General features: G+C 37.6%; 1 protein-coding gene across 1 annotated transcript; it reads right to left on the bottom strand.

The window, feature by feature from the left end:
- Positions 1-672: 672 nt before the first annotated feature.
- On the bottom strand, positions 673-22,602 carry LOC130746798 (two pore calcium channel protein 1). Its single transcript, XM_057599526.1, has 24 exons — positions 22,042-22,602; positions 20,735-20,878; positions 20,509-20,613; positions 19,705-19,800; positions 18,825-18,955; positions 18,638-18,698; positions 18,271-18,437; positions 18,060-18,165; positions 17,804-17,881; positions 17,444-17,505; positions 16,492-16,564; positions 16,322-16,387; positions 16,074-16,214; positions 13,785-13,842; positions 10,865-10,972; positions 10,552-10,618; positions 9,930-10,098; positions 9,722-9,786; positions 9,140-9,230; positions 8,745-8,831; positions 7,963-8,040; positions 3,205-3,245; positions 2,762-2,871; positions 673-1,086 (listed from the first exon to the last, which is right to left on the bottom strand). Exons 1-23 carry the CDS (start codon positions 22,171-22,173, stop codon positions 2,784-2,786), a joined length of 2,214 nt encoding a protein of 737 aa, XP_057455509.1. The 5' UTR covers positions 22,174-22,602; the 3' UTR covers positions 673-1,086; positions 2,762-2,783.
- Between the last annotated feature and the right edge of the window lie 516 nt (positions 22,603-23,118).

The raw sequence follows: 23,118 nt of genomic DNA, 5'->3' as shown, positions 1-23,118 counted from the left end.
ATCAATCTTGATAAAAAAAATTAGCACAACTGATAACATCACTGCAATGACTAAATCAATATCAGAAAAAAAAAATAGTAGAGTACCACGTTCATTTCAATATTAACCTAATTAAGTAATTAAATTTCTTTTATATCAAAAAAAAAAACTACTCTCATTTCAATCTCAACAGAAATCTACCTATTTTTTCTTCTGATGAAGCAAAAAAAAAAAGAAATCTACCCGTTTGATCATTTTTTCCCTTATTAGAGAAAGAAAGTGTGAGAATATCATACCTCAATTATATTTGATTATACATATATTCTAAATATTTTTCTAAATAATAGCTTTCTTACCTTTCTGCAAATTTAAATATTACGATTAAAAAATACAAATTTAAAACGAACCCGTGCGTTGCACGGGTTTAATTTCTAGTCTATCTATGATTCCAATGTTTTCCATCCATAACTAAGCGAAACATTATTTGGTGGAGCCCACTAAGAAGTATTCCTTCCTTCCGTTTTCTCTCCAAACCATGGGAAAACATCATTTTCATTTTCATTCCTTTTCCCTCCCCCGGCCTTTCTTTCTCCCATACCAAAAGCACTAATGTCTACAACTAGGCTTTATTCAAATCCCGTGCTCCTCTATTCTTGAGCACATATATTCCCCCAAACCAAACAATTACATCAATGGAACAAAATAAAACTACTGATAGTTTGCACTCCCACAAAATTGTATTGGTAGTAAATATACAAAAATAAAATCCAGCTAGGAAATGACAAATAAAAAATTATAAAAGGTTGCCCTTACAACACACAAACTAATAAGAATGAACCTACATCCTAACCGGGTGGAACATAACATCCTACTACTTTATGATTTTTAATCTCATTCAGCACATTTTCATCAAAGCATTTTGATCACGTGCTTTTCCCACAAACAAGGAAAAATCACATTTCACGTAACCTCCAGATAACTGGAGATATTTGCATTTGTTTCCCTCGTTCCATATCAGAGTCTGTCAAATAGCACAAGAAGACGGGGATATATAGCACAGTAATCTGGTATAAGCTTCAATGAATAAAGTAGGCTCCTTTGTGCATCCTGCAACAATAAACAAGTAAAGATTCACGTTTATATAAACTACTGCATAGGCATTGGTATACAACCTGAATTGATACAAGGTCAACAAAATCACTGGATTCTTGGCATAAAATAAAATAAAAACAATGTGGACATGTAACTTTCCGAGAAAAGTCTATTGACTTTCAATATTATGACTACCTTTTTCCATGAGCACAGTGGAAGTTGCATATGCAGGACTAAGCATTAAATTTTCATAAGAAACCAAGGGGCGTTTGCAATCTTAAACCAACACAGTGCCTTTTCATTCTTGCTTCCTTTTTTCTTCTTTGTTTTTTCCTTAGCAAGAAGGATTTCAGGTTCCATTTAACATATTTACACACACAAAGCGCTTGAGATATACTACCATTCCAGATGAACAACAATTGGAAACAGCTCCTATCTATGAAAGAATATGATGAAAGCAGAGCTGATCTGTAGAGGAATGTAAAAGTAGCACTTGCTTCCAGCCAGGAATATTCTCCTTGGCTCAAAGCTAAAAGCCGAAAAACTGAATATAATGTCCCTCACCTGTTCTGCTACATTTCTATTTATATTTCTAAGAATTCACGTTAGGCCTAACTCTACCCATAGGCCTTAACCCAAATTCTGAGATGGTATTAGAGTCTATCCTAGTTCTGTTTAGGCTAAAAAACATTTTTGGCCCCTGATGTTTTAAGTTTGTGCAAATTCTGCCCCTACTTTATTTTTGTCGACGTTTCTACCCCTCATGTTTTCAAATAGTGCACCGTCTACCCCTCCGTCAGTCAGGCTTTCTCATGAGAGGTTCCTGAGTGGATTGGAGAGATGAAGAGGAGTATATGAAGTTGATGATGATCAAGGAAATGATATAAATTAAATTTGCTTGATGTATATATCAATTATGTATGTAACTAAACTGGTTAAATGCATGTTTTGCTACTTACAGGTCTTGAGTTTGAATCTCTCACGCTCATTTTTCCAATTTCACTTGTAATTTTCACGTGGCAGGTCAAAAAACAAATATAAAAAAAGCCAAATCAGCTCATTCCGTTAGTTTTTTAACGTGTCTGACTAACGGAGGGGTAGACGGTGCACTGTTTGAAAACATGAGGGGTAGAAACATCGACAAAAATAGAATAGGGGCATAATTTGCACAAACTTAAAACATCAGGGGCCAAAAGTGATTTTTAGCCTTCTGTTTATTGAAAACCACCCATATATGGGGACACCCAATAGATGTCCATTCCTGCAAATTTCGAGCTCCATATATCCAGCCCAGGGAGTGAGAGGCTGTGTTAAGGTCCCATATTTACTAGAGATTAGACTAACTAAGTCTTTATGTAGAGTAGAACAATCCTCACCCACAAACTAACTTTTGGGGTAGGGTTAGGCCTAACCCGAATTCTAAGAATACCATCCAATATTTCTCTCATCTATATCCTCTCTCTATAACTAACTTTCCATTTACAACTGCATGTTTCCCTCTTGATGATAATTAAGCTCCAGTGGTTTTAGGCCTACAAGTATAAAGGGATGAGGAACCCTCCTAAAAGAGCCAAAACAGAAGACCATAACAATCACATTCAGTTGAGGATAAAAACTATGAATACATTATATTCATGGGTAATTAACCATTGAAACCTTTAAAGCACTTTGTGAAGTTCAATTGTTTTACCTGCGAAAGGATTTTATCAGGTTTATGCATTGGAAGGCTGATCTTGACACAACTCAGAACTCAACATATGATGCAGAAGAGCATCAACCCTTTGGCTTCGTGTTTTTGTGCTGCAGCAAACCAACATCACCAATATAATCACCATTAATATGCAGCCTAAGCTTTTAAGTTGAATATTTTTTCATACGGTATTAGAACACGATTAAGTGGTTAGGAGTTAAATCATTACAATTTCATCACTCATAATTAAACTAAACTTTAGCTTGAGGTATAATGAGATAGTATGTTGTCAACAGTTCAAGCCCAAAGGGCTTTAGCATGAGACAGCATGCTGCTTTTAGGATGGGTTGGCCTTCGACCAATATAAACCAAAAAGAGCTTATCTCTGAAAGGAGAAAAACACAAGTGTTGGAATCCACAGAAAAATTGCTTGCTATACATACCCAACAGATCGTCGCCTTCGATATTGATCTCCCTCAAGCTCCTATTTTGAGATGAAAATATAAAGTGAGATTTAGAAACATTGTACTATAGCAATATATGTAAACTAACAAATGGTGTTTTATGTACTAATTGCATTAAGAACAGTCAGAAACAGATCATGTAGAAATCAAAACGTTACTTTTAACATTCAATAAGTTTCTATACAAAATTATCTCTGGAGCACTGAAAGTCGGTGATTGGAAAACATATTTTAGAATCAAGCAATGAAGAGCTCCCAAGTAAGGGGAAATGTATTCTGGGTTCAAATTCAAGTTTCAACTATACCTGTTCCTTGCAAAATTTAATAAAATATATCGCATACATCCATTGATAATATTAGGATAATGATTTCTAATACAGAGAGGTGAGTGTGTGGATGATCACAGCTATTCAGAAGAAACTTGCAGTGGAGCTCAGTTTGTTACCAAATGGTTAACAGAGGAGTCTGTGAACGTGTGTAAGAAGAACCATTACTCCGTACTCGCAAGTATCTGTTATAAGTCTGCTATTTTACGGGAGTAGTGGCTGCTGATTTAAATCAATGTTGGAAATTGGAATTACAAAAGTTACATTACGTATCCCAATAATTGCAGTTGATATGAATCACTCCAAGCAACTGTTTAGAATTATAATCCCCAACTGAACTTGATAGGAACTCACGGTTAGTTAGTTACTTGGGGAGGGAGTTAGTGTGTGAGACTATAAATAAGAGTGTTAAAGTCATTTGGCATTATCTTTTGTATTCTGTTAGAATTGGGGTTTGGAGAGAGCATTGGGTTTCTCTCTAGATTTAGGAAGAGTGTTTGGCATCTCTTTCATGTAACTTGCTCTAATTCCCAAATTAGGGATTAGGGTTCTTCAATAATACAACTACAATTTCTGGTTTCTATCATTAGTATCAGAGCACCGATTCAGGTGCCCTGGCCAACAAGAGCATTCAACCGCATCCATGGCTAGAGGATTCATGGATTCATTTTCACGTGAGGAAAGGATGGAGATATTTGCTCTTGTAGAGGAATTGCATAAGGAGTTTGCTGAGAGCAGAAGGGAACTAGAGTCAATGAAGAATCAGTGGAGGGAACTTGAAGAAAGAAGGCAGAAGATGGAACAAGAAAGGCAAGAATCAGAGGCGGCAATCGAAGCGGAGCGAACAGCGGCATCGCCGAGAAGAACAGAGACCGCAGCGGAAGAAGAGCCAGTCGCAGTGGTGGTTGGGCAAGCATCTGAAGAAGAAGAAGACTCAACTTCTGCAATTCAGAAACTGAATCTTGGAACAGAGGGTGAATTGGAGACGACGGGGGAAGAGCGAGTAGCAGCGGAGGCGGAGGAGCCGTTGCGAAGACCCAATCTTGAAGCGGCGGAGGAGGCATCGCCGGCGAATTTTGAGGCCGCGACGACGACAGATTCAGCGGTGGCGGAGGCGATTCAGAACCTCAATTCTGAAACAGAGGTTGAAGGAAGATATGGTGGGGTGAGAGTAGCAATTGCGACACGGAATCAAACAGCAATCGAAGGTTCGTTAATGGAAGGATTACAGAATTGCAACCTTCGGGGTGTTAAGAATGAAGGATTCGCCGTTTATCCCCAAATTGTGGATTTAGGGTTCTTCGACGGAACAAGAATACTGAAATTGGGGGTAGAGAGCAGCAGGACCCAGAAATTCAAAAATGGTAGTGGATTCGGTCGATTCTCCATGCCATCAAAGAAGACTCATCGAGGGAGGGTGGCGAGGCCACTCCCACCACCGCAACCGCCAGACCGGGAATTGTTGGCAAAGGATTCTCGTTCACCGGCGAAACCACCAAACCAAGGATGTACGGTGGCCAGAGTTCTGCTGGAAGACGAGGTAAACCCACTTCTGTTGATGGACCTTCTGATCTGTGACTCTCTTCCACAGTTTGCAGCTTTGGGGAACAGACTTACGATAGCAAGTGTGAAGGAGATAGGTGAGTCATGTGTGTTGTTTCTGATTTGTCAAACTGGTTTGGAATCAATGATTACATGTTGGCAGGAAGTAAAGGCCCAGACAATTTTGGACTTTCTGTGCCAAATTCAACTAGCAGGAGTTGTTGAAAACCTTGGAATATATGTTTGGTTTAAAAGCTATTTGCAGTGGGATCCAGGTGTCTTGATGGCAAAGTCTTTGAGTTATTTGCTGGCAGCTCAAGGAGGGAACAGCAAATGGGTGAGTTTGGTGAGAGCAAGCATGCAGGTACCGTTTCTGCCACTAAATTCATTGAAATCAACTATTTGTGTGGTGAACAAAGGGAGAGTGGAAGATAAGAGACAAGCTAAACTGATCACTGTAACCATGTGTGAGTGGTACTGTTTCTGGAATGATTTCAAAATAGAGACGAGGCCAGCAAGGATTGGGTCTGAGTTGAACATTTTTTCTAAGAGAATAGGACAATCCCAAAACACTAAAAGGGGGGATTGGGCCTTACAACAGAATAGTGGAGTCAAACTAATAGTTTGGGCCAACTTATCAGCTTCTGGAACTCATTTCAAAGAGTTACAGAGATCTATGTTGTTGACTACGAGTGTGGGCATTGAAGAGGATGGAATTGCTGTGTCAAAATTATACTTCAGCTTTGATTGTGATTATTTCCCTGTTGAGTTCAAGTATCAACTTTTCAGCAATATAGGGAACCATGATGATGAGTCAATTGTCACAGCCACAATGGCAAGGAAATGGGGAGATTATGCTATTTGTATCCAAGACATGGCTAAAGTAATGACAATGACTAAAATGAAGGATAGGAACCAGCAATCTTCCCATATCATATTGCTCCTTTGCCACCTTGATCACACTAGAGTACCTTTGATAATTTGGCATTCATTAGATCCCTATATTCAGGTTTTCACTACTGTTGAGGGTGATGCTATGCTAAAGGTGGGTCATGCCCAGATTAGAAGGTGGGCTCAAGAGGTAGAATTTTGGACTGTGCATGAAAAGGGCTTGGATTCAGCTGAGTTAGCTGCTGGTTTTCACAGTTTGGGTTGTCAAAGTGTTGTGTTCTATATCTGGGTTTGGAAACAAGTGCATAATTGGAAGCATCAACATATGTGTGAAAGTAGGAACTTCTTCCAATTTGGGTCACATGGAGGACTTTTTAGTGCTGATTCAAGTAACGATCTACTCGAGAGCTTGCTGGCTTGTTATGGGCACAAGCCTTTCAATTCATTCATACTTGGGTTTGCTTTTGAAGATGCTGCTACAGTACTCTTTCAACCTCTTTGCATCAACTGGAATTTCTGCTACTTGTTTTTCCAGCAATGGGACTTAAGCCACATTAGTTCCAGGACAGTGAAGATTTTTCCCAAGTCATACATGTTTTGGACTTTTTGCTTTCGGCTATGGGACCCGAGTGGAAGATGTGATCACCACTCTTGGGTGTTTGGAATAGCTGTTCATGTTTATAGCTTATATTCATATGTCCCCTTTTGCATTCAGTTCTTCACCTTGAGGACAAGGTGAATTTTCAGGGGGGGAGTATTGATAGGAACTCACGGTTAGTTAGTTACTTGGGGAGGGAGTTAGTGTGTGAGACTATAAATAAGAGTGTTAAAGTCATTTGGCATTATCTTTTGTATTCTGTTAGAATTGGGGTTTGGAGAGAGCATTGGGTTTCTCTCTAGATTTAGGAAGAGTGTTTGGCATCTCTTTCATGCAAGGTAGTCAGAAGCGGGATTTAGCAATAAAGCGTGGAGGGTCCAAAAGCGTAAAGCGCTAAAGCGCTAGCTAAAGCGTAGGCTTTAGCTGCTTTTGCCAGTTATATATATATTATATATATTTACACCTATAAATGTTTATATGCATATAAATGGTATAATTGGCATCAATATCATAATTCTGAGATGGTAAAATAAGCTATAAGACACTATAAACTACAACTTATAGCTTATAGTTTAGAGCATAGAGGAATATTATAGCTATTTTACAAAGAGAGAACAGAGAGAGGTGTTTATTAACCCATTTGAACAGTGACAAAACCATTGCTCTTAGTAACCCATTTCACAAAGAGAGAACAGAGAGAGGTGTGCTTAAAGTTTCGAACAAAAGAACAGAGAGACATAGTCGAAGGAAGAAATAGTAGAAGATTTGACAAACAACAGAAGTTTCGAACAACAGAGAGAGAGACAGGGTCGAAGAGGAACAACCCTGCAAATTGAGTCGCCGGCGGCAGCGGCGGCTGCGCAGACGGCGAGAGAACAACACAGAATCGCGAGAGAGGCAGAAGCTTCAAAATCGTGAGAGAGGGGCTCAAGATAGAAGAGGAACAATTGAAAATTAGGTTTAAAATCCCTAATTTTAGCAAAACGGGTCAAAAAAACCCGGAAACATGTGAACCTGGCTGAAGCGCAGAAGCTTCAAAATCACGCTTCTGCCACGCTTTTGCGCTTTCTCCACGCTTTCGCCACGCTTCTGCTGATTCTCGCTTTAGTCGCGCTTTGAAGCGCAGAGCTACCTCAAGCGCGCTTTAGCACGCTTTAGCGCTTCAAAGCGCGCTTCTGACTACACATGTAACTTGCTCTAATTCCCAAATTAGGGATTAGGGTTCTTCAATAATACAACTACAATTTCTGGTTTCTATCAGAACTACATAATACATATCATCAATCAATCAATAATTGAACACAGCAGCTCCACAGACACAGCAACTTATATATCCTTACCTTATGGCCTTATTGTTATGAGTTCAAGATAAAATACAAACCTTCTCATTTCCATCACAAGTTTCTGATGACTCAAGTTCAATTTCAGCGAAGAACGCCTCCAAGACAAAAGCAATAATCTGAAATAAAGGAAAGAATCATTTCTAACTAAAACATAAAAAATGTATTAAGATGGAACAGTTTAGGCATGGAATAGAAAACCATGCTATTTCATTCCCTTCTCCTAATAAGAAGATTAACATGATTTCTTATTACTGTTATGTGTATAATTCAATAAATTTAGGACTAGTAGTTACTTAAAATGTAAAGAAGTAAAGAACTAGTCTGTTGGTATGTCCATGTGAGAAACATTGTAGCTTCCTAATGTTCTCATTCCTAAGATGCAGTTTAAATTCCAGCAATTATGCTGATAGGAAGTGACATGCACTACAGTAATAATGGAAGAATTTTGAGATCAAACTCTGATAACAGTAGATTATAGCAGGAAAACAGACAGAAAGGAAAATTATTAGAGAAGAAAGCCTCCTCTGCTCTGTGGCACCAGACCCCCCCAAAATACCTAAAGGGTTCCTGTTACCCCTCTCCCATCCATTCACTTCATATGCATGCCCCTCTTTGACATTCCAGAACATACTTCTCCAGTCTGATACTGCCATGTGTTCATTCTGTTTAAGGCTTGTATAAGAAACTCCACTGTTCTATTTCCAACTTTATTTCCCAACCAACCCTTATCCTATTCTCCCTTCAGCAGCAGGCTCAATTGGAAGCCCATAAAATGGCAATAGAATATGATGTATTACATATGGAGAAAAGTAAATCATACCAAATTCAAAAGCAGCAACACAGTAATCAAGTAGAAGCTAATGAAGTACAGATAGGTCCAAGAAGTCCCAGTTAATTCCGTGTAGCTCTGAAATAGAAAACCACAAAATCTATGCGTTACTCACACATATCAAAGTCATAATTTCACATTGCAGAATTAAGAGTTAATAAAAATTAACTGCAAAGACTAATGGATGCGAATTAATAGAGTTCAAGAGCGTTAGTTGTGATAATCGAGCCTCAGAATCAGTCATTTCATGACTGATTGCACAACCTGTGCCATATATATTTTAAGCAAACTGTACACATTTGTATCTGTATTAATTCATTACATCATCATGAAGTCATGAACCAAAAGATAATTGGAAGTGACAAGGAATGGTGAAGCACATGTACCTCCATCAATTCTAACCAAACCTCTGAGACCAACAAATTGAACAGGGTCACCATCCCATTTGGATAGTCATTAAAATTAAAAAGCAAATAGCTACTTTTTGTCAAGAAAAATACTCGAAGAACAACATTTACCCTAGTAATAATTCCATTTCAGAAGCAACATTTATGCCAGTACTAAAATTCAGACCTTGTTGTTGCCCAAACCCCACCCTAAACCCCGATGGCTATTACTGTTAGGCATATATGTACGATTTCTTAGCTTCGTTTTGTTTTCAGTGTTATAATGTTACCTGGTATATTGGAGATTATGTAACTACAACTGGCTTTATTGGAGTCTGTTTCATATTTTCGTTTGATAGCGCTTTATTAGGAGTCACTGGCTGCAATTTTTAGTTTCCATCTGTTAATTTTGATCTTTTAGATCTATAAATTAAAGCAGCTTCTTGCTGCAGGTGAATCAGATTAAAAAAGAAAAACTGTTTCAGTTCCTTGTTTATATTACCTTTCGTCCATGTATTTCACTGTTACTGGATCAAAACAACTGCTACAAGATTAAAGGTTTTCTAGATAAACAAAGGATACTCATTAGCAGCAAGGTCTGTGGTTTCCAGATCAGGGTTTCCAGCATTAACGATTCCCCCAAAAATCTACAGATACAAAGATAAATGGGAATTTTATTGATTGAAGAAAGAATTAGAACCAAAACAGGATCATCACCATAGAAAACAAAACATGAATCCTTAATAAATGTATGCAGAAAGTAATCATAAACTATAAGCTTTTCACTCACCTGTACACCAAGTGAGCAATAAATACACAACACACAAAATATGATCCCTAAGTATGGCATCAAACTTGGTATAAGAGTTAAGAAAGTTGCCACAAAGCCTCTGTATCGCTTGACATGCATTAGGAGCCTTATCAATCTCAACATTCTAGCAAGAAGAAGGTAACGAATCCTGTAAAGTGGAAAATATTATTAGCTCAAATTCTCATCTTCAAACAAATATACTATCTACCAGACATGATAGGAAAAGAACCAAGTCCAGTATCAATCTTTTTAGTTATTCTACTTTTGACAAGGAAAGTAGAAAAAAAACACAAAAAGTAAATGATAATAAAACGATCCACCAAAGAAAATTAATAGTACATTGGATCAATAATGATAATACTGAAAAACAAAACCTTTTCATTTTCCAAAGAGATAATATGATGAGTGATGACAAGGAAATCTATTTATATGTATTAAATCTGAAGCGTGAGCTAAGACATTGGCACATTAGCTATTCATGAGAGAGAGAGAGAGAGAGAACAGAATCAGAATGTAACTGTTTCTGTTATTGAATAGCGAGTTAGTTACAGATGACACCTCATGGTGTCTATTTATAGTACTCAATGGTGAAAGTTCATACCATTCTCCATTTGTGATAAAAGGCACACCATCATCAGGTAAAACAAAAGTTATAGTTTCTCCAATGACTGCAAAATTTAGAATTGTCAGTCAGAGAAAGATAAATGAGTTTGAAAATTGGCTTTTCCCATAGAGTATACAAACTCAGGGCCTAAGAATGAATGCAATGCATTATGAATATATAACAGCAGATTCTAGACATCAATGATTCGATTTATCACTAATATTTCACAATAAAAGCAACAAAGAAGCTGCATGCATTGAACTAGATGTTGTTTAAAGAATCTAAATACCAGGCAGCTAAAATTAGTTACCAATTATCAACGTGATAATAAAGTCAAAGCGATTTTGACCATCTCGCCAATAGTTCTCAAATCCAAATGAATAAACCTTTAGAGCCATTTCTATTACGTATATCCACCCTGCAAAACAAAGAATGATCAACTGAGAGAGTAAGACTACATAATTAAGCGTGCGTGCCTTTTTATGCTTACCCCAGAAACCGACTTTCATTCTTTGATCCCATTTTTAAAGAACTAAAATAAATAACAAGAAAAAATAATATAATGGTAACATTGTGTGCATAACAATGAAACAAAATGCATCAAAGCAAAACAACTAAAGCTGTTATTAGTTGTGCAAACAGAGTTTGTTAGTAGTTAGAACTTAGAATTAGTTGTTACTACTGTAACCTGTGATGCATGGGTACGCCCTTTTGGGCCGCGTACCCGTACCGGGTACGTACCCGGTACGCATACGCTTCGGGTACGCATACGGTATGTACCCGGTACAAAAAAAAAGGGGGGTTCCGGGCAAAAACGACGTCGTTTTGGCCTTTAAAAAAAAAACAGAACCCTAAATCGCGTGAAAAGGAAAAAAAGAAACAGAACCAAGCAGAAGAGGTTCAAGGTACACGAGAGCCAGAGAAGAAAACCCAGCGCGCCGTCCTCTCCTCCGCCGTGCACTCCGGCGTCGTCCTCTCCACCGCCGGCCACCACCGCAAGTACCGCGCTCCTCCACATCATTTTTATGTTGCTTTTTTTCTTCTCCCAGGTTACTTCTCCTTCTCCTTCTCCTTCTCTCTCTCTGTCTTTACATCCTCCAATTTGCTCCAAATTCAACTGACATACTCTGTTCTGAACTTCACTGCAGTTCCTGAAGGAAGCAGGTTGGGCTTCCGGTGGCCGCCTCATTGCGTGTACTCAACCTCGAAGACTAGCTGTTCAGGTTTGCTCACTCACTCTTTCATCCTTCATTTGGTTTTATGTTGTTTTGTTGAACAATTTAATATTATGTCTTGGATGTTATTTTAATTAGTTATATTTATCTTTTTTTTTTGCATAATTTATTTATATTTAAATATTATGTATAAAAAAATATACATATATCTAACGTACCCGTACCCCTGTTTTTTAAAAAATCGCGTACCGCGTACCCAATACCGTACCCGTACCGGGTACCGTACCCGTACCCGTGCAACACAGACTGTAACTGATAGGGTATTGCTAGTGTGATAGGGCTTTGATCACCCACAGCCCTTACTCTTCAATTCATCAATGAAATCACTTTTCATTCAGAATATTCTATCGATCTATATTCTCTCTGTTTCTAAACATGGTATCATGAGCTTATTTTGAGCTCTTCCATGGTTTCCCTAGCTCTTGCCCTAGCTCTCTGTTAGCGATAAGGATTATGTTAAGAGTTAGGGTTAGACGTACCCGTATGTACTTTAAGTTCGTACTTAGTACTACACGTTGTACTACTCTTAACCTAATATTATATATTGAGGGAGGTTGCACCTAGCAGTGTATCCCATTACAATATCTCTATCTCTATCTCTCTCTCCCTCTTCTCTCTCTCTCCTCCCTCTCTCTCTCCTAGTTCTTTTCTCTGTTTATACTCTCCAACTCCAAAATCACCGGAAGAGTCTTCTCCATCACCAGTTAAATCCACTGCACCGGTGAATTCTTTAGCCTTTTCTCATTCGTTTTCCATTAAACTTGATGAGAAAAACTTCCTCCAATGAAGGCAACAGGTTGAATAAAATTCTTCGCGGCCACAAGCTTCACCGCTTTGTTTATAATCCAACCATTCCTCTGCGAGATCTTACTGAAACTGATCGGAATCAAGATGGTGTGAACCCGAGCTACAAAGATTGGGAGTAATGGGACTCGTGATGTACATGGCTCCTCTCCACCATTGCTGAATTGTTCTTATCTATAGTGGTTCCATGTCGTCACTCATGGCAGGTTTGGGATACGATTCATGAATTCTTCCATAATCAGTATAGGACTCCATCTCATCAACTACGATCTGAGCTGCGACCTATTACCAAAGGTGACCCTTTTATTTCTGAACTTCTTCTCGCTGAAGCAATTTCGGACTCCATAGCTTCTGTTGGTGATCCAATTCCACAACACGGTTTATTTGAGATTCTACTTGAACCTCTTCCTGCTGAGTTTAATCCACCTATCGCTGCTATAAATTGTGGACCTAACCTCAAATCTATGAGTGAACTTGAAGCTTAGCTTCTTGCCTATGAAGCTCTTGATCATTCAAAAAAGGAGGCTATCACACAGTCTTCATCTGTGAATCTTTCTCGACACTCATCCTCACAGAAAGTTCCTACTGAGATTCAACTCCTGAAGTCTAATTCTTCATTGCATTCTGCACCATTCTAGTATTCGTCTCAGATACACAAGGCATTTATTATGGATTCCGCCTCGTGGTGGCTATTATGGGTACTTTCGTGGTTGTGGTGTCGATCACGTGGTCGTGGTGGGAAGGTTTGGTGGTCTATTTCCATTACAATGCTAGATTTGTCACCATCTAAGTCATGATGCAAGTATCTGATATTATTGACAAACTGAAACAGCTCCTACTGCTTATGCATCAAATAATTGGATGCACCTGTTGTAATTTGTGCATGCTTCAAGTCCGGATGGCTCTTGCATGAGAGGGAGGGATTATGTTAGATATAAACCCATTCATTTGGTTTGTTGGTTCACGACAAAAATAAATTATGACAACATATGAAAATAGTGAAGTAAAGGAACTTAGTGAAGACTGAAGAGAGCTTAACTACTCAATTTAAGCTATATCTCAAAAGAACTTTTGTTTGAAGTACCAAAATTAATTCCTTTAAATCAAGCAACAGCTTTTACAGTACTTAAAAGGAATTCACACCCTAAAGCAAAAAAAAAAAAAGGAAATACATTGTTTGGATGTCCTTACCAAAAACGAATTCAACAACTTGCCACACCTTTTGAGCAGAACTTTCTTGTATATCAAGCTGCAATTATGAATCAATACCGCATTATCAACATGGTGATATTCATATGCCTTTAAATATCAGAATCAGCAATAGATTAATAAGCTAGGAATCACAAGATGAGTCCCGAACACACACACAAAAAATGTTAACTCTCTTCGGTAGAATATAAATATGATGTTTCAAAATCATAAGACTAAGATGAACTTTTGTACATCTATTAAGAGTTAGTTACATTGATAAACATACTTAGACAAGATTTTCTAAGGTTACTCTAACAATCAATCAATAGATTATATAATGAGGAGGAAAAATAATATAATTCTTTAACTGCAAGAGTCCTTAATAGTTGCACTAAATTTTTCAAGCTTAATCTGCCTGAATATCACATTTAATTGATAGTGTAATCAAAGAAGCAGCAGTAAATAAAATATTGCCAAAAAATGATGGTAAAATTACGAATGCAATAGCATTGCACATGAAACTGTTTCTCTATATCATTCCTCTCATTAACAAATAGTTTCAGCCCCTATATGACTCGCACACATTCCCCGTAGCTAACTTCTCCCCTGTATATTCTCTCACTGCCAGCTCAGCATTACTTTGTCTTCCTCTCTTATTCTTCTGGTGTAGACCCTCCATATCTTGGGCCTGTGTGACACTTGTTGAGCTTGTTCTTCTCTCTGGACCCATAACTCATTTTGAGCCCCATCAGAGGCTATGGAGAATAAAAACCATTAGCATGTCATCAGACTTAGTTGACATCTTTTGTGCGTCCTTATTCACCATCATCAACGAAATCTCATCACAAATGGATTGTTCCTTATTCAGATAAGAAGGCATGTTATAGTCAGTCATCTGAAGGATCACAAGCTATGAACCATGTCATATAGCCTCTGTATATCATTAAAATAAACTGTCTGGCTCTTCTTCCAAATATCAGAACATGTTTTTTAATGACGGAAGTGCATCAATAATATGGGCTCAATAGACTTCCATAATAGGGATACAATAAAAGTATAGATGTTATCTAAAATTAAGGTTCTGGTAATGGAGATAAAGAAAGTGTACACGGGAAGCCGATTTAATAGAATTTCTGGCTAATTTAAAGGCAGATTCCTCCTATTAGTTAAAATATTGATCGCCTGAGTCTTAGAGAGCCAACATCTTTAACTCCAAAATCTACCATTCACAAGAATGCATCTATAGTCAGTTACGGACAAACCGCATACAAATAAACATCCCTCATAATTTAGATTTTGATCGAGCTCAATGGCGTCGTGGGATCCATATAGCCGACCTCACTTAGTGGGATAAGGCTTTTGTTGTTGTTGTTGTGGACTGCTCAGAGGCTTCCAAGATCCAAGGTGCGGCTCAGAATCGTTTCATCAGACCAGAATAGAGGCACGGTGAGCCATTAAGACACACTTAGCCTTCATGCTTCAGACACTGTGTCTTGTAGACTGGTCAGAGGCTTCCCAGAACCAAGGCTCGCCAGTGATGCTCGAGATAGGGGCAACTCTCCCTATGGAGCGTCTTAGAGGTCTTTGGGCCGCCACCGTGTGGTAAGTTGGGCCCCTCATATCTCCAGGGGGCTCTTTAAGTAATAAGGCGAGGCATTCCTCTTCGTGATAGTAATGACTCGCCCACATCCTTTCACCTTGAGCATTCTTCGCCGAGATTTAGGGCCCACCTATGTTGATTATCCACTTAGGTGTGGCTTACCACGTGTAAGAACCCTTGGGCTGCATTTGTACAAGGCCCAAAGGTCCATTAGAGAATTAGGTCTGGGGTTTACATCTTTCCTACATTAAAAGGAAAATGTTCACTTGTAATGCACATGTTCGCTTGACTTAATACAAAGGCAGCTAGGTCATTAGGAATTCCTACTTCTGCTAGGGTTCCGGCTTGGCCAGCTACGTTAACACTTTAGAAGGGCAAAAATGTAATTATGTACATAAGTAGAATAGCAATGAAATTTAGCTGGCAAAGGTAGGATTGATATCTGGCTATCAGTAGAATAATCAGCCAATTGAACTGTGCCTATATTTAAAGAACCAGTGCACAATGCATTAATTCAACACCATTCGCTTCAATGACTTTTAGTCTTTTATGACAAATAGCACATTCAAAAGAGACTAGCATATAGTCATGTCAAATGAGAATACATTCTGCAGTTAAATTTAGTTGGTAAAATGCTTAGTAGGGTAAAAAAATGTGAATGTACATTTTCATTAGAAAACATGTCATACCGTTGTCTCAATAATTACAGCAACCAGATTCAGTATGAGAATGAAGGACACTAGGTATCCAAATGTGGGGCTCTTCACAAAGGCTTTCAAACTCTTTGAGGTGGGTGAATGGTAGAATGTTAAATACTCAAAATAAGAAAGCTGCAACCATAACAGAGAGTATTAAAGATGCCACAGAACTATATGTTTCGATTTATAGGATTTGGATGAACTTCCAAATATTTTATATTCGCAGCATTTGAACTTACAACATTCTCCTTCTGGAATTTTAAAGAAATAGCATTGCAAATATCAGCAAATTCGTCCTTGTTGATCTGAAATTAAAAAGGCGTTAAGTAACAACATTGAAACACATTCATATGCATAAATATCAGTACGTGCACAGAAGATAACCAAAAGATGGAAGGACAATTATCACCTTTACATCATGACTATCATCCAGCTCATCAAATATCAACTCAAACTCTTCCCTAGAGATATTTGGCAAAGTCCTAAAGAATACACAAATTAATGCTTCAACATTCACATGTGGTAGGAAGATTATGGGGAAGATACAAAGTCAGAAACCAAAGAGAAAGATCAACTGATAATTCAAGTGTCATTAAAAATGTACAGCCAATTTCCAGACAAAAAAAATCTATACAAAGCCGAAGTCACAGTGACAAGCTATAAACAACACCAGCAAAAAATATACAATAAACCAAACATGTGGCTTACTTAGTAATGCTGTAAATTTAATGAGCAACACTGTGAAGCGGAAACTAAATGCAATAGTCGTTTAGGCAGTGTAGCCTCCTTTTCAGGCTTAAAAAAGGTTCATTGTCTTCCCACATTATTCTGTGACTGATAGTAAGTGTTGTGTGCATATATTTGTTACGAGAAAGGGAAAAGACTAATGTATAAGCCGATTAGCTATAAAATTTCTCTAGTCTGAGGCAGGGTAAGATAACACTGGCTTCTGGGAAGGGTTTCATGACAGTGTAGCAGTCTTTTGCATGTAATGCAGAGACAGCCTGCTAGTTGTCATTCCAGTAACTTGAACTAGAAGCTAACAGAAATATTCCATGTTCGTGATTTCCCTTAAAGCCTTGCCACCCTGTTTACCCATCTTGAAAAATAGGGGAAAAAGCAATTTATAAGTTAAATTCTATCGACATATATTTCAACTAAAACTATGTCATTCCAGAAAACCCTCCATGACATATGGATTTCAAAGTTTTAGAAGAAAATGAACAGAGTCTATTTTTACATTGAGCCACGTAAATCAGAAAAGGACTCAACCTAAACAGATTCATTATTATCATCAGAAATATCTATAAAATCCCAAAAACATTCTCCTTTACAATGAGCATAAGGGAATTAAGCAATACCTGTACTTGTTAAGCTCCTCAAAGAGCCTAATGCATTGATCTTTGTTAAGAAGTCCAGCATTCTGCAAAAAATAAAACAGAATCTCAAACAGCTTTAGAATCAAAACAAGTTGGACATGCAAAAGACATCACAGTATAAGAATTGACAGATATGGACATAATATCAAAATGATAGATCAAATTAAGAATTACACCATCATACAATAGAAAATAACTATTTGTTTCAAACAATGTTATCACTAATAATTTTCACATTCATATAGCTATCACTAATCACATAGAAATCATGAAAAAAAGAAACAGTTGTTCGACATTATATGGAAGCTTTGACAGTAGAACAAACATGGACGACACACTTACATGTGTGTCTAAGAGATCAAAAGCTTTTCCCAGCATTGCTCTTCTCCTTCGGTCCATCTCAGAAACTTGTTTTACAAGCTACAGCAAAAGAATATTTAAGCAGTTAATCATTAGTTGTCGTATGCATTGTAGGATATTATGATATACAGTCAGAATTCTTCTATTGCATTCCTGGTTAATACCGCTCTAATACTTTAAAGTTTCAATTGTATCACCAGGGCTACAATATAAAGAGAAGTGAGGTGCGGATATTTACCTCACCCCTGAAACTGTCATAAACAACGGCAAGGATCAAGTTTGTAACAAAGTAAACTCCCACCAGCACAAAGAGAATGAAAAACAGGATAGACCAACGCGAAGACCTTTAAAGCAAGAACTATGAGCAATGACGATCAATGATATCTCAAACTGAATGGAAAAAAGCCATCTAGCCAGGCAGGTTTGAACATCAAAATTCAAACTCTTACTTGTATGCAGGAACCCAAACATCTGGATTATTGGCTGTGGCAAATAAAAGAAACATCTGATATAACGTAGTAACATAGGAAGTGAATACTGTATTCCCTTGTATTGTATCTTCAAAAATCACATATGCCACCCAACTTGAGAAAACGAGAAACAGGAACCACAAAGCCTGCAATTCATGTGAATTATATAGCACACAATATCCAGTAAGTGTGTGTTGATTATAACAAATTGAAATAATCCAAGTATAGCATTCAACTGAAACCCAATAGATTTTGATATATGAAGTGACATGGACATTATTGAAGAAGTTGCAAACAGGAACAGCAAAGACTAAGGCAAAGAAACAAAGTATGAAAGTGAACTAACCAAGATATTGAAGTATGTATCAAGCATTCCAACCAAGACAATGATGGTATCTCGTAGCTCCCTGACATCAAATTCAAATGCAGATTTAGACTATTGCAAAAATAGGTTATTGACAAAAAAAGACCAGATAAAGGATAAAAAGATAAATTCATTGCAGAAATGACCTTAATCAGTATCAATGTAATACCTAATATTCAGAACAAAAAGAACAACCCTGATATAAGGTGCAATTCTGAAAGGTAAAAAACCAAAAGCCAGTGGAGACATATAAAGAGCATAAACCAACATGTCGGCTACGAGAGCTAATAGACAGAAGGCCTGAGAATACAAACAAATTATTTCGTTAGTAGCCAAATAAGTAATAACAAGTTCAAAAATCAGGATAGATGAAATTTATATGATTTTTCCCACCTAAATGGCTAAATGCAAGATAGTTGTTACTACTAGGCAGTAGCTCCTTTTTGTTAGTTGTTACTCATTATGACATAATTGTAGTCTCCACTATTAATACGATAACCAATTAAACTATTGCTGCAGAAGGTTATAGTTAACCTTTCCCATTCTTTTTCTGAGGAGAAATTCTTCTCCTTAAGAATACATTCATCCTTCATAATGTCTTAGTAATAGTTTCGGTAGGAGGAGACCAGTGTGTGGATCCATGTGTTTCAACTACACGATGGAATGAATTTATAAAATATTGGCCATAAATACATGATATCATAGTTTACCTATTTACTATGTTTGTTTTCAAAAAAACCTATTTACTATGATTACAGTGCTAAAAATAAATAAATAAACATTAAGTAACATCCAACTCAACCTAAAGTATGACTCAACCCCAACAGAGAACTACTTCAGGTCTAATTTTCAGAACCCGGAACCAGCCCAATTAGCTTTGGGCTGGTCAGCTTGGGTCTTGAAACAACCCAATCTTCCCGAGGTTGAGCACTTTGTTCAAAAGTTGGTCTTCAGAAGTAACACCATTGACATATGGATTTGTAGACTTAATAAAACCAATGTCTCAGCTACTAAATTATATTCATTAGTAGAATCTCAAGGGAACATACCTTCAATAGGTTAATAGCATTTGTCCAGTATAAACGGGACCCTTCATATGATAATGGGAAGAAAGTATGAATGATTAGCAAAACAAGAGTAATTCCCTGCATTTGCACAATAAGGTCACATGAGACAAAATACTACACAAATAGATGAGAAATGAATACAGTGACACTTCAAAAACTGGACTGATCAAGCAAAACCCCAGTACCATCTGGGATTGGATTCCTTGTGGTATAAACCACCACCCGGTTTTTTTAATAAGAGAATAAAATCCAATTAAGAAAAAGATAGAATGTAAGTCAGATGAGAGGATAAGAAATCCTCCTTAACATGGAAGAGAAAAATGACTCGAGCCAAATTTGCTGAAAAATGTGAAAAAGATTCTGCAAGTCATGAATAAGATCCATTGAGTGACTACAAGCAAAGCACCAAAGAAAATGACACTCATGCAGAAATTCATAAATTTCAAAAGAATAACACCAATCTAACCAAGTGACACAGTATGTCCTATGCACACAGGGGAAGGATAACTCGGAGCCTACACATTTTTATCACTCTAAAATACTTGCTTCACAATTACATTACACCAAAAAATCGCAAAAATGAAATATTCAGATTGACATGGACATGTTCTATTAGCTATTTCACTTAAATTTAAAAATGTATGTCAATAAAAAAAATTAACATGGAAATGAGTAATGACACAATATTACCAAAGGTAATCGCCATTTGCAAAGCGACAACAACTAAAAGGTTCATCAGTAATTTAACAATAAGAAAATTTATTGTCTGAAGTACTGAACTCTTACCTCATAAATAAGACATTCTGCAGGAGTTAGATATGGCAACTGTCCCAAGAAGAAATACTCTCTATCTTTGCAAGAATGTGCACTATTCTGGCACCATAGAGGTTTCTGTACCAAGTAAAGAACATTATGAAATATCTTCATTTTGTTCTATTTTCACTTTCTTTAGCCTAAAGGCCTCAAATACAATTAACAGGAACTTAAATTTCAAGAGAAGCATATGACGAACCTCCAGGAAATTCAGGACTATCAAAGCAAAGTAACTAAGAGACCAGATGAGATCGCATTTTGTGAATTTAAAATAAAATCTTGCAGAACTTTGAAAGCTTGATGAATCAAGAATTTTCTCAGGTATACCAACCCCATCTTCAGCCTGCATAATGTATTTCTGATCAGAATTTAGTAATTAACAGATCCAAAGAAAATGCATGCCTACAATATATATGTCAAGTGCTCTATTAACTTATTTCACCAGAAATGTCATTACCTACGAAAACATTGGTTTTATTTGGAAAAAATAAATGTACTTTATCTACTTTTACCTAGTTTCATGAACCAACTATCCCAAAAGCTAAAGTTATTGAGTAAAGGCACATGAATGGTTTTATACTATATCTCTAACATGTCCTTACCCAAGGGTCCTTCAAGCTTGATGCGTATACATTGCGCAAACTCACATATCTTGTGATGAATTTAACTTTTCATTAGAATAGTGGTAGTAGTAGGGGTGACTTTTATGCAGTGTTGTCAAATAGCGGTTATAGCAGTGCTATAGCGCTATAGCGTAGCACTTTTTTGGCTTGCCGCTTTCTTCCGCTATTTTCCACTTTAAGAGGCTGGAAATAGCGGATTTTTGGCTTACCGCTATAGTCCGCATCCGGGATTAACAACACTGCTGACCATGTCTTCTCTTTTTACTTATACGTGTGCAGTGAGTACTGACTTTAATGCGAATTCATGATTCTGAATGATTGACAAAATTGAGTGATAATCCTCTGGAACTTGGTATCCCATGGTAAAGAGTGAATTGACTATCGCCTTTGCGCGTTGAAAATACTCGATCATGAACTGGTTTTCTTTAGGAATATGCTTCAGCTCAGAACCAAGCAGATTAGATTGTGCTTCGGCCTCTTCATGGGAGAAGCTGTGCAACTCTTCCCAAACTTGCTAAAAATGCACACAGGCTATGACTTGAGGAAGAATCGAATCAGAAAGAGAAGTTAGAAGCCTAGATTCTCTGGAATTGATTATGAGTTGTTACTTGTTAATATGAATTCTGACTTGGATTTCATTTCTAAAGCACAGAACCGAGTCTCAAGCCATTGATGACAATTGACAAGATCTACAATCCTACATCTACCTATCAATCAGTGTTCGAGAATCGATTTCATCAAAACAGTAACTATTTCAAAACTCGCTACCACTGAATGTTGCAATTGCAATGCAATTTAAGAGCTAAATCATGCATTCAAACTAGAACGGAAGAGAAACAGTTGAGTTCAGTGAAATCAGTTCCAGAAAAAGAAAGGAACGAACCAGATCGATGAGCGCGGCGGCTTTCTCGTAGTTGGAGCCGTAGGCGATAGCATCGGCGCGACCGAACACTCCTCCTCGCTGCCGCGGCCCGAGTCTCCGGCCACTGCTTTCGCCTCTGAGCAGAGGTTCCATCTTAGAGAGAGAAGTAAACGACGAAGAGAGAGAAAGTGGGGAAAGGAATGATAAGAACTGAAAGCGCTACTGTGTCATTATACTGTTAGTGGAGGCAACGAGATCACCACGCTTCGCACGCGCATTTGTTGCTGACAGTGAAATGGGCCAATATGAAATGACGAGGGAATGGGACTGGGAGTGAGATGAAGACAGTTATTAGTTTCTACTCAATCCACTTGGGAAATGATGAAATCAACACTCTATTGGATCGGATCAAACTTCAAAGGAATCAGCATGTATGCAACACGTGCCTGCAACGACTCGGACATACTGTAATAAGAAATTTTAAAAATGAAAAGTCAAGAAGAACAAACTGTACTCCTGCCTCCTTTTGTTTACTACTAGTAGTATTCATTCAATAAACGCCTGCGTTCAGTACCAACTGGATTGGGAGGCAATAAAGCCAACAACACCCCTGTACATACCTTCACCATCCATTTATTTAAGGGTTAAATATGTTTTCCGTCCCTGGACTTTCATCGGGTGCTGGTTTCCGTCCCTCGCCGGAGTAAAAGCTGACTTCAGCCCTTGAACATAAGGAAAATAGCTGGCTTTCGTCCCTGACGGAGTGGTGGCGCTGACCACCATAGCCACATGTCACGGCAAGCTGACGTGGTCAATTAAAAAATACATGTGGCTTTTTTTCTTTTCTTTTCAAATTTTAAATCACTAACAATTTTTTTTCTATTTTTTTTAAATCACTAACAATATCAGAACTCTAATTAAATTTAATTCTTAAAACTAAATCACTACCAATATTCTCTTTACTGCTTCATCTTCTTCTCCTCTTCTTCTTCTTCTCCCATTACCCATCATCAAGAGATCCTCTACCACCATCGTTTTCCTTCATTTCCTCTTCTTCTTGCTCACTGCTTCGTCTTCTTCTCCTCTTCTTTCGTATTA

The sequence above is a fragment of the Lotus japonicus genome, chromosome 3, assembly GCF_012489685.1.
Source record: "Lotus japonicus ecotype B-129 chromosome 3, LjGifu_v1.2".
Classification (NCBI taxonomy): Eukaryota; Viridiplantae; Streptophyta; class Magnoliopsida; order Fabales; family Fabaceae; genus Lotus; species Lotus japonicus.
This window is presented reverse-complemented; position numbering and strand designations above follow the sequence as displayed.